At 53.1% G+C, this 10,307-nt stretch overlaps 3 protein-coding genes across 3 annotated transcripts in view; all 3 read right to left on the minus strand.

Annotated features, from left to right (window-relative positions):
* Nucleotides 1-10,307, minus strand: part of HOXA2 (homeobox A2) — a 53,218-nt gene that overhangs the window by 39,681 nt on the left and 3,230 nt on the right. The window contains exon 2 of the mRNA XM_025046840.1: nt 126-229. The gene's annotated coding sequence lies outside the window, so the exon portion shown is untranslated. The remainder of the gene's footprint in view (nt 1-125; nt 230-10,307) is intronic.
* HOXA5 (homeobox A5) lies at nt 1,587-4,423 on the minus strand. Its single transcript, XM_006912017.3, has 2 exons — nt 3,118-4,423; nt 1,587-2,130 (listed from the first exon to the last, which is right to left on the minus strand). Exons 1-2 carry the CDS (start codon nt 4,010-4,012, stop codon nt 1,880-1,882), a joined length of 1,146 nt encoding a protein of 381 aa, XP_006912079.2. The 5' UTR covers nt 4,013-4,423; the 3' UTR covers nt 1,587-1,879.
* HOXA6 (homeobox A6) lies at nt 5,503-8,574 on the minus strand. Its single transcript, XM_006912018.3, has 2 exons — nt 7,427-8,574; nt 5,503-5,970 (listed from the first exon to the last, which is right to left on the minus strand). The coding sequence occupies exons 1-2, from the start codon at nt 7,866-7,868 to the stop codon at nt 5,711-5,713; spliced, it is 702 nt and encodes a 233-aa protein (XP_006912080.1). The 5' UTR covers nt 7,869-8,574; the 3' UTR covers nt 5,503-5,710.

A 10,307-nucleotide genomic window follows, 5' to 3' on the forward strand; every position in this document is an offset into this window, starting at 1 on the left:
GAGCGAGAGAGAGAGAGAGAGAGAGAAAGAGAGAGAGAGAGAGCGAGAGAGAGCGAGAGAGAGATATCCAGGAAAAAGTTTCCAGAGTACAAATAAACTTGAAAGCGCTCAGGAGGCCAGCTTACCTTAACTCCGAGGAAGCCATTTTTCAAAGAGTTTTGAGAACTTGTGGTTTGGACACTTCTGGACCTAAAATTGACAATTTGAATGACCAGGCGGCACACGTAGCCTGCAAAAGAGTCAAATGGAGTCCAGCGTCAGTGAGATTATATGTTATGTGGTATATAATGTTGGATGTCAACTCCCCAAAACCATAAAACTTACTTTAATGGCCCCACGTGACGTTTTATAGCCAGTGAGCCGATCTGTCTGTGCTATGGATGATTTTACGATCTAATTCATAGACAAAACCCTATTCATTTGGCACCCAAATGTCATATAGCCGGAACTGGGGCTTATAAAGTTTACTGTTTTATAACTTTTAAAAGGAAAGACGGCATCAGTGTAAGCAGTCGGTAAATGTGCAAATCTCTAGTTGCGCTTTAGCTGCTCTGAGGAGTTTCCCAATCGAGCTAGGATGGGGTAAGTACCTTCCATTTGTAGCGAATTAATTGTAGCAAAAGAAGTCAAGTGGGTTCAGGGCGAGGAGTGGGAAGGGGTACCTGGGTGGGTTAGGGGAAGAGGGTTTGGGGGCCACAACTTGGCAGAGCAGCCTCTTCTAGTGGAGGCCCAGGATGGCCTTAGGAAAGAGGCAGCATCTGTGTGGGCCCTGAGGGCCGAGGGCCGCTAACAAAGCCCTGGGCTTTTCCTCCTCTCTCTTCCTCTTTTTTGTACCCAGCAAGTTACCTTGGTTTTCTCATAGATGGGCAGGTTGGACTGAGGCTTTGGAACCAACTACAGCTTTTCCACCATCTGCCCTGAACTTTCTGTTGGGTCAGAGTTAGGGAGGCCACAGGTCAGGGTGTTGGTCTGAGGTCTCCTTGTGCAGTCAGGCTGCTCAGGTAGCCTCAGACTCACCAGCTTCCAGGACTGGACTGACAGACAGAAGAGCAGAAAGAGCCGCTCACTATTTGGCACAAACCAGACCAAGAGAACTTACAATAGAAAGTTTATTTTTTGTTTCCAGTCAGTATTTTTTTCCTTAAAAACAAATACAAAAAAAAAAAAAAAAAAAAAAAGCTGATCACAGTTTGCTTAAACAGCCAGACTTGGACAATATTTGTAACTTTGTTCACAAAAACATACATCACTGAAGCTGCGCTTATAAGAGCCACTTCCAGAGTTCGTGCAAAGGGTCCTACAAAGGCACGCAGGGACACACCGCTCGGAGTCACAGTTTTCGTCACAGAGCCACTAGTCACTACACGTCAAACAAGTTAAGTTGTGTCTCATCAAGTCACCTCTACAACAGCATTAATTACACAAGGAATATAGGTAGTTTGAATAAAAATATCTTTAACAGCTTGGAGCTATTGAGACAGGAACACTTCCACTCACATGCACAGTTAAATAACTGGAGTGCGACACACAACATTGGCACTAAACGAGGTCGAAGGGGAACTTTTTTGTGTGTTTTTTCTCTTTTCTTTTTGTTATAGTTACTTCAAGTAACACAGCTTGCTTCATATAAATAAGTTAAAACATCTATTTTTTTTTTTTCAAGACAAAGCCATTCAGGACAAAGAGATGAACGGAAAGCAGATCTACTTATACAGGCGCTATAATGGCAATAAACAGGCTCATGATTAAAAGATGAATTAGGGCAACGAGAACAGAGCTTCTTCACAGAAGGAACACAAGGGAGTTTCAGAAAGTCACCTTAGTACTGACACTACGCGGGATCCGCTAATACTGCGCAGTACTTTAAACGCTCAAATACTCAGGGGCGGAAGGCCCCTCCTGCCGCCGCCATGCTCATGCTTTTCAGCTTATTATCTTTTTTCCATTTCATTCTCCGGTTTTGGAACCAGATTTTAATTTGTCTCTCGGAGAGGCAAAGAGCATGTGCTATTTCAATCCTTCTTCGGCGGGTCAGGTAACGGTTGAAGTGGAACTCCTTCTCCAGCTCCAGGGTCTGGTAGCGCGTGTAGGCCGTCCGGGCCCTTTTGCCTTCCGGACCGCCTATGTTGTCTGCAACAGAAAAGTCAGCGGTTTAGCCACCCACTCCTCAGCCTCTGGCTACCGAAGTCCACCAGCTGGATAGGCCAGGGTCCTGAGCAGGGAACAGGGGAGAAAAGCTCAACAAGTCCTCCCTTTTCGCCCGCCCACCCCTCTCGAATTTCCTTCCCTCTTCCTTTCTAGAAAGAAAACAATACGATTTGGACTCTGGGAACAATCGGCCCATCCGAGGCTGAAGCTGCATCCCGGAGCATCGCCCGACTTTCCCTCTCCTGCCCTCTGGCCCTGCCCTTGGAGCCCCGAGGCGGGGGGCATAGCCCTCCCAGGCTGTCCACAGCTCAGAAACCCACCAAAGCAAGGCCCTTTTCGGAGCGCCCAAGTGGCCTCCAGGTCACCCTCCCTTAAAGTTCCAGCCCTGCGAGCCGCCTACTGTTCCAGCCTGCACGCTTGGGGCGCCTGCTTTCTTTTTCTTCCCTGTCCTTTCCTGTTCTCCCTCCTGCCCCCAAACTTCAGAATCCCGCAGGCTCTTGCCTGGATTATTGCCCCTCCAACCCCTTTTCGGGGACGCTAATTAGTAACGCTGCTTCCCCAGCGCAGCTCTCCTCATAAATTATCCGCCCTGACAAGCCCGATTCACGGCCCCTACTGCCATCCTCTTCCTCTCTGCCCCCTGCTCGGCTAGCCTGACCCGGGAGCGCGTTCCAAGGCTCTGGGGTTCGACGTGGGTCTTTTCCTTTTCCTCCCTTTCAACGTCTAAACTTGCTTGGCCAGCGGCCCTCCCCCTGTTCCCTACCTCCGTCCCGAGCGAGCGCAGGGCGCTGTAGAGAAGAGAAGGGGGAAGGAGGAAGGCAGGGAAGGAGACCGCTGGGGAAAGGCTCTACGGGGCTGAGAGAGAGACATGACCAGGAGAGAGACGGAGGAAGAGGGCGGTGAAGGAGAGAGCGGGGTCGAGAGCCGCACCCCCGCGGCCGCGTGGATTGAGAAAAAGGCTGGCTTTACCATGACTTATGTGCAGCTTGCGCATCCAGGGGTAGATCTGGGGTTGGGCCGGCGGCGCCGGGCTCGGCTCGCTCTGCGCGCTCGCCTGCTCGCTGCTGGCGGGGGCGTCCTCCTCGGCTCCGGACGCTGTGCCAACCCCCTCTCTGCTGCTGATGTGGGTGCTGCCGGCGTTGGCCGAGGCGCCGCTGGAGTTGCCCAGGGAGTTTTTCCCGCCGTGGTGGCTGTCGCTGCCAGGCGAGGGGGCCACGGCGGAGCAGGGCAGCGGGTCAGGCGGAGGCGAGTGCGTGGACGTGGCCGGCTGGCTGTACCTGGGCTCGGCGGGCGCCGCGCTGGCGCCGGCCGCGTAGCTGCGGGCGCGCTCCCCGGAGCCAAAGTGGCCAGAGCCCGAGCGGCCGACGCTGAGATCCATGCCATTGTAGCCGTAGCCGTACCTGCCGGAGTGCATGCTCGCCGAGTCCCTGAATTGCTCGCTCACGGAACTATGATCTCCATAATTATGCAACTGGTAGTCCGGGCCATTTGGATAGCGACCGCAAAATGAGTTTACAAAATAAGAGCTCATTTGTTTTTTGATATGTGTGCTTGATTTGTGGCTCGCGGTCGTTTGTGCGTCTATAGCACCCTTGCACAATTTATGATGAATTATGGAAATGACTGGGACATGTACTTGGTTCCCTCCTACGTAGGCACCCAAATATGGGGTACGACTTCGAATCACGTGCTTTTGTTGTCCAGTCGTAAATCCTGCCTGATGACCTCTAGAGGTAAACTCGTGCACTAATGGGGGAGTTGGGTGGAGGCAAGAGGGGTGGTGCGCGCGCCTCAGGCGCGTGCCCGCCTCCCGCCTCCGCCGTTCAGTCGGACTCGAGCGCCACCCGCTGGAGGCAGGGAGCATCGCTCCGCTTCCGACCCGGGGCTGCAAGGGCCGGGGTCGAATTGAGGTTACAGCCCATTATGGCAAAATTATTGCATTTCCCTCGCAGTTCCATTAGGATGTACCAATTGTGAGGCCGTCAGCTGCCGATCGCGTGCCCGGCAAGGATGCAGAGGACTGGGGGGAGATAGTGACTTGGATTTTATTTACAACAACTTTTATTTCCCCGCTGTGCAGCCCCTCTTATTTTTGTGTCGAGGTCGGGGTCGGTTCTGCCCGTCTTGCCGGCAGCTCTGAAATCTGAAAATACAGATATCACCTTCGGGGAAGTGGGGAGGCCATTTAGCCAATTGGAGAAATAAATCCTGCCCGCAGCAGCAGCTACAATTACGGCTCTGTTTTTGCGAGCGCATGAGGTACAGTGTCCCTGCCGTTCTTAAATGACAGGCGTCTATTAAAGATAGCTTTTGTGTAGTGCTTCTCCTGGGTGAGGTCAAATTCCATACACTTTTATAACCAGATTCGAGTTTTCTTTCGTGTAAATATGGTTTTCGTGTCATTAGTTTGCTATGTAATTTGCTTTAAGTATCCAGCCTAGAGAATCTTCACCACTGGGTCTTTTTCCTCTAGCCAGCCGGGCCCCAAGTCTGAGGGTTCTCCGTGAACCCGGCGAGCGGGCCCAGGCTCCCCCCAGCCACAGAAGCTGCTTGGGGGCTGGGGATCCGTGAGCCCATTTATTAGGGTCTTGCTTAAACCTCCAGGAGTAAAATGAGGGCGTTAATAGAAGCATTTCGTGGCAATGCCTAGTATCTCCGTAGTTATTTTCCTGGAATCTGAAAGACGAAAGTAAATCACAAATATAGCCGAAAGGCCTGGCGGGGAGGGGGTCTCCCCGCTGGAGGCGGGGAGTCACAGACGCCCCTGGCACGTTTGGAAACCAGAACTCTTGCCACTCCCATGGCCGTGGACCCCCTCCTTCGGTCCTGAAAGCTGCTATAGTGGCAGCGCCGACACTGTTGGAGGCAAGGAGCCAGAATCCAGAGTCCGGATCCTTCGGGAGCCCAGTCGCTCCCGAGGCTGTAAAGTTCCACCCGCGCCCAGGTTGGCTGGCCTCGGCTGAGGCTGCTTCTCTTCCACGGACGGTTGCACGGAGGGCCGAGAGACTAGGCTCTCTCAGGGCCCCCTTTGTTCCTTGTGCTTCTTCCTGTCTGGGGGCGGCTTGGGAGGCCACCGCAGTGCTGGGGCCCCAGCCTTTAGGCCTCCTCTTTACACTGGCCGGAGTCGATTTGGTGGTTCCCTGTGGGACTTGGTGGTGAGGCCAAAATGCCTAGACACCAAAAGGGTCTCGGTTCCGGGTTTCTTTCCTCTCCAGCAACCCCGCGTCCCGAGCTCAGGCGCAAGCAGAAGCGCTAGCACGAGAGCCAGGGACGAATTTGGGGCGCGCCCTGGGATCCGGATCGGACTTGGGCAGCCTTGGAGAGCGGGACTGTGTGTGCAGTGTGCCCCGCTCCGCCGCTGGGATTGGCTGTGGGTTTTTTTGTTTTGTTTTGTTTTTTTGTAAGAAATTAATGCTCAGGCGTTTGCAAAGCTCTGGGCTCCCCTAAAGCTGTGGAAGCCACCCAGATGGGAGCAGGCGGGGAGAAAAGTTGGGGAGCAGGCGAAGGCAAGGGGGCAAAGCCGTAAGAGGTTGCCGCGCTGGCCTGGTCCCTGCCCAGGCGTCTACTCGCCCGCCTTTGCCTCAGCTTCCTCCCCGCTGGGTTGTGTGGAATTGATGAGTTTATTTTCCTTTTTCCACTTCATGCGGCGGTTCTGGAACCAGATCTTGATCTGGCGCTCGGTGAGGCAGAGCGCGTTGGCGATCTCGATGCGGCGGCGCCGTGTCAGGTAGCGGTTGAAGTGGAACTCCTTCTCCAGCTCCAGCGTCTGGTAGCGCGTGTAGGTCTGGCGGCCTCGGCGCCCGTGACTCCCGTACACGGCACCTGCGGGCAGAGATGGCCAGGCGCCCGTAAGCCAGGATCCGGCAGCCGAACCAGTCAGCCCCATACCCTGCGCCCCTGGCCTCTAGGCTGGAAAACACCCGCCTCCACTCCAGCCTGTCCCACTACATCTTGAGCCGGAAGCCGGCGGGATGGGAGATTATTTCATACAAAGCGAGATGTTTTCCACCTAAAACGACTTGGGGCCAAAAGTTACTATTTTTGAAAAATCTGCTCTGTAAGAAAACCATTACAAGCAAAAGAAGATAACAAGCATTCTTAATTCTCTTAATTCGGGGTACCTAAGTCGTGTTTTTGTGCAAATGGTGTGGTGATGGTGGTGGTAGTGGTGGTGGTGGTTCCTCTGTGTGTGTGTGTGTGTGTGTGTGTGTGCGTGTGTGTGTGTGTGTGTATTTGGGAGTGGTGGGTATGGAACCCTGTGAGCAAAGTGGACAATTCAAATTCACACACGGGTCTCTGTGAAGATATAACTGTGGACAGCCATGTCAGGACTCAACACGCTTTTTGGAAAATTAAAAATGGTCAGCCTTCTCAAATCTTTGCAAATTCCCCCAGATTGTATGGTCCTTTTGAGAAATGCGGAACTCCATTGAAAAAAAAAGTGGATTTTAAAGCAAAACACTCTAAGTTTTTAAATCGGCATTAGGCTCTGTCCTTCTCCAAGGACAGGGATGTGGAGTTTTTGGAAACCAGGGGCCAAAAGATAGAGCTATGGGCCATCTGGGGTTCCTGGAAATGCATAACTGTGATGGGCTATCTGTTCTGGTGCCAAAGGGCCCATAGGTGGGGGTATCCCCCCATGCTGGGTATATGAAATTCAGGCAGGGCCTCAAAAGGAGGCAGAAGTTGGCTGTAAGTGAGCAGTTGAGTGGAAGGGGGAGGAGGGGAGGGCAGAGAGAAAAATACTGAGGATGTGGCCCTCCAAGGCTTTGGGAAGCCCCTGGAAGAGGCCAAATGAGGGCCTCTATCAATATGCGTTTCTGAAGGACAGAAAGGGGGGCAGTTGTGAAGTGAAGGGGAGTTATCACTGATGGGTGCAGAAGACTATCTCAGGGTGGGTATCTGAGCAAGGTGTTACCAGGTTGCAATGTGAGCAGGCACTACCTCCCATCCAGCCTGGCTCTCTCTTCAGGTTGCCCATCACGGGTCTCACAAAGCATGGCAGTGACCCCCGCACACACTCCCACAGTGTCTTATATGGACACTGGTGCCCTGCCTTCTCTCTACCACAGCTTGACTGCCCCATTGGGAATGAGTTGGGCTTTTTAAAAAAAAATCTCTTTTTTAAGCTACAAAAACTTGGTTCATTCTTTCCTCCTGTGTTTCCATTTTCTCTGTCGACTTCCTCTCTTCCTTCCTTCCTTCCTTCCTTCTCTGCCTCCTTCCCTCTTTCTCTCCACTCTCTTGGGGGGTGGGGGGCCGCAGGAAAATGCCTTACCCGCGCAGGAGTTCATCCGCTGCATCCAGGGGTAAACAGGACTCGTGTACTTCCGGTCGGTGCCTTCGTCATGGAGGGCTTTGCCCGGCACGCTGCTGCTGTCGGGTTTGTACTGCTGCTCGGGAGAAAAGTGCAGATAGTCCCCGGGGCCCCTCTGCTTGCCACTGCCCGAGGGCGAGGCGCCACTGAGGTCCTTATCAGAATAGAAACACGAGGCCCCGTACTCGTAGGACGCCCGGTTGCAGGCCAGGACCGAGTTGGACTGTTGGTAGAAACAAGGTGAGGTGTACGTCTTGTCCGGGAGGCTCGACGCCCCGTACGAGGCCGGGAAGGGCCTCAGCGCGTCATAGCCGGCCGGGTAGAGGGGCAGCTGGCCCAAGAAGGAGTCCTGGCCGCTGGGCAGGCTCCCGGGGAAAGTGGGATTCACAAAATAGGAACTCATTTGCGCGTCCCTCTGCAGGACTGTGATTTGTTGTGTATTAGTACATCTGGCTATAACTATTAGTAGTCATCGAACTGGTTTGTTTCTGGATGGCCGAACGCCAAAAGCGACAGCAGCAAATCGCACCAGCTGACGCGGCGGTGGCCAATGGGAGCGAGCGCCGGAGCCCGCTCCCCGGGGACCGCGGCGACCGAGGCAGCAAAGTTACAAACAGCCCCCAGCCCGCCTGCCCGCCGCCCGCCCGGCAGATTAATGGGCGCGCACAGCCGGCCTGCCCGGCTCCCTTCGCGAACGCCAGCGGCGGGCACGGCCCGGGCAGAGGCGTGAGGATCAGGCCGTGGTAGGGATACCCGGGCCAGGGCGCCGCCGGCCCCTCCAGGGCCGCTCTTTCCTCCTTTTTGCTTTGCTGGATTGTGCTGGTTTTTCTCTCCAAACAGGAAACCTGACAGCCCCGTGCCCGGAGGGGCGGTGACAGGGATGGCTTTGCTCTTTGCGGCCTGGCCTCCCGGCGGGGCCCTGAGTTTGCCCCTCCCCCCGCACTCGTCTATTCGTGGGTGCGGGTTCCAGGGCTGGAGAAGGTCTCTGAGAAACCAGGCCCGAGCTCCCTGCTCCTCACTCCTGCGCCTTAGGAATCAGCGCGTCCCCTCCTTCTCTCCTTCCCCACTCCCACCACAGGCCTGGGCCTGCCAGCCACCGAGGGCGGAAGGCTCACCTGGAGCTGACCAGGACGCGGCCAAACGTAGTTTCTTCCCCCGCGGGCCCCTCCTCCCACAGACAACACGTCTCCTTTGAGTCCGGCCTCGCTCCCCTCCAAAAGCCATAGACGAACGACCGCCTGGCCTCAAAGCGCCCCCACAAGCTGTGCGCCCCCGTCCTGCATTTGAACCCAAAAAACAAGAGGCCAGAAATCACTGGTTTCAATAAGAAAAGGAACTACAGAGGAGTGGCCATGAGACTGAGCTGCGAAGCCAGCCTTGGGACCTGCTCCCATTGCCCAGCGCCTGGAGAATCGCCCTCCCTCACCTGGACCTCTCAGAACTGAGATAGATCCAGACGTGGAACCTCTGTCCTCATTCCAGAGGTGCGAGCGACCCAGGGGCCCTGGCCCAGCCAGGCATAGAGGGCAGCTCTGCCGGGCCCAAGGCTGCGGGATAATTGATGTGCGTGGTTTCTGGGCGCCCCACAGCCCCACACTGTCCTGGGATGTGTCCTCTTTTCTGCCTTTCCTGGGACTGGTCCGAGTCCTGCCCGGGTCAGCCGCCCCCAGAACGAGGACCACTTAAATCGTCTGAATTGCTTTTACCGCAGTCCCAGGCCTGGCCTTCCCCAGACAGGACATGAAAAACCTGTGCTGGGTTTGCCTGAGAGGTGTGCCTTGAGAGAGTTGACTTTTACAGCGCATGGATCAATCTCATTTTGTAAAATGTGATATCTTTCCAATGGCATTTTTACGACTGTATTTGTTGGGCTTGTAAAACCCCTTGAATTAGCTTTAAAATCCTCAATTTTGTGGAGGTTGAAAAAAGAGTATTTATCGAATTGGTTGAATTTCCGGAAGGTGTTTATAAGATCTGTAAAACTCTGGTAAAGGCAGAGAATAGGGTTCGTGATTTGTGGGAGGCGACATGTCCCCCCAGGAACCTAGCAACAACTTCCCCCTCCCTCACTTCCCCCAAAGGGAAAAAATTAGGAAAGGACTGGGCTACGGTGGACCTCCACAGAGCCTGGCATGCACCCTGAAAGCGGTTGTTACCCACTTTCTGGGGGCTGTGCTCAGAAGCCTTCTGGCTGTGCCCCAATAAATCCAAGCTGGGAAAGTTTCTCCTTTGCATTATATCTATCTATCTATCTATATATCTATATATATATATGTCTATATATAGAGAGAGAGACATATATATATAATTTTAAAAAGATCTGGAAGGAGAGGATAGAATTTAACATTTCCCTTGCTGCATTTCTTCAGGGAAAGGATCCAATAGATGAAAATGAAAACTCAAGAGTCAAAAATTGAAAGGGGGATTTTTTTAAAAAGCTATGTTCCAGGAAAATCATGTTTGAATTATTGTTTCTTAAACAAGACCATCAGTTGACAGTGATTTCAAGCAAGTTATTATTATATAAAGATCAGAAAGACCGTTTGAAGATGTTGATAAATGTTTACATTTCTAATTTCTGCTTCATTCCTCTAGGTCCTACACAGTGTTGGGGCTGGTAACAATTTACTACTGTTATTATTTGTTATGATTTGACCTGGATTCTCGATCTAATAATGGTCCCAGTCAACGAGAGAATTTGATTTCTCAGCTAACAGCCAAAACACATATTTCTAGCTTCTATAGGCACTAACATGGAAAAAAATTGATTAAATTGAAATCTCTACATGTTAGCCAAAGCTGGTCCAGATCATGTTGGCAGCTGCCCAAATTTAATTTTCCA

This window comes from Pteropus alecto, unplaced genomic scaffold (assembly GCF_000325575.1).
Source record: "Pteropus alecto unplaced genomic scaffold, ASM32557v1 scaffold21, whole genome shotgun sequence".
Taxonomy (NCBI): domain Eukaryota; kingdom Metazoa; phylum Chordata; class Mammalia; order Chiroptera; family Pteropodidae; genus Pteropus; species Pteropus alecto.

Excerpts from the sequence above, each read along its gene's own strand:
- HOXA5 (XM_006912017.3), bottom strand. The coding sequence starts at position 4,012 with ATGCTCCCTGCCTCCAGCGGGTGGCGCTCGAGTCCGACTGAACGGCGG. Across the intron at positions 2,131-3,117 it reads CAAGCTGCACATAAGTCATG|ACAACATAGGCGGTCCGGAA; the intron begins GTAAAGCCAGCC and ends TTTCTGTTGCAG.
- HOXA6 (XM_006912018.3), bottom strand. The coding sequence starts at position 7,868 with ATGAGTTCCTATTTTGTGAATCCCACTTTCCCCGGGAGCCTGCCCAGC. Across the intron at positions 5,971-7,426 it reads GCGGATGAACTCCTGCGCGG|GTGCCGTGTACGGGAGTCAC; the intron begins GTAAGGCATTTT and ends CTCTGCCCGCAG.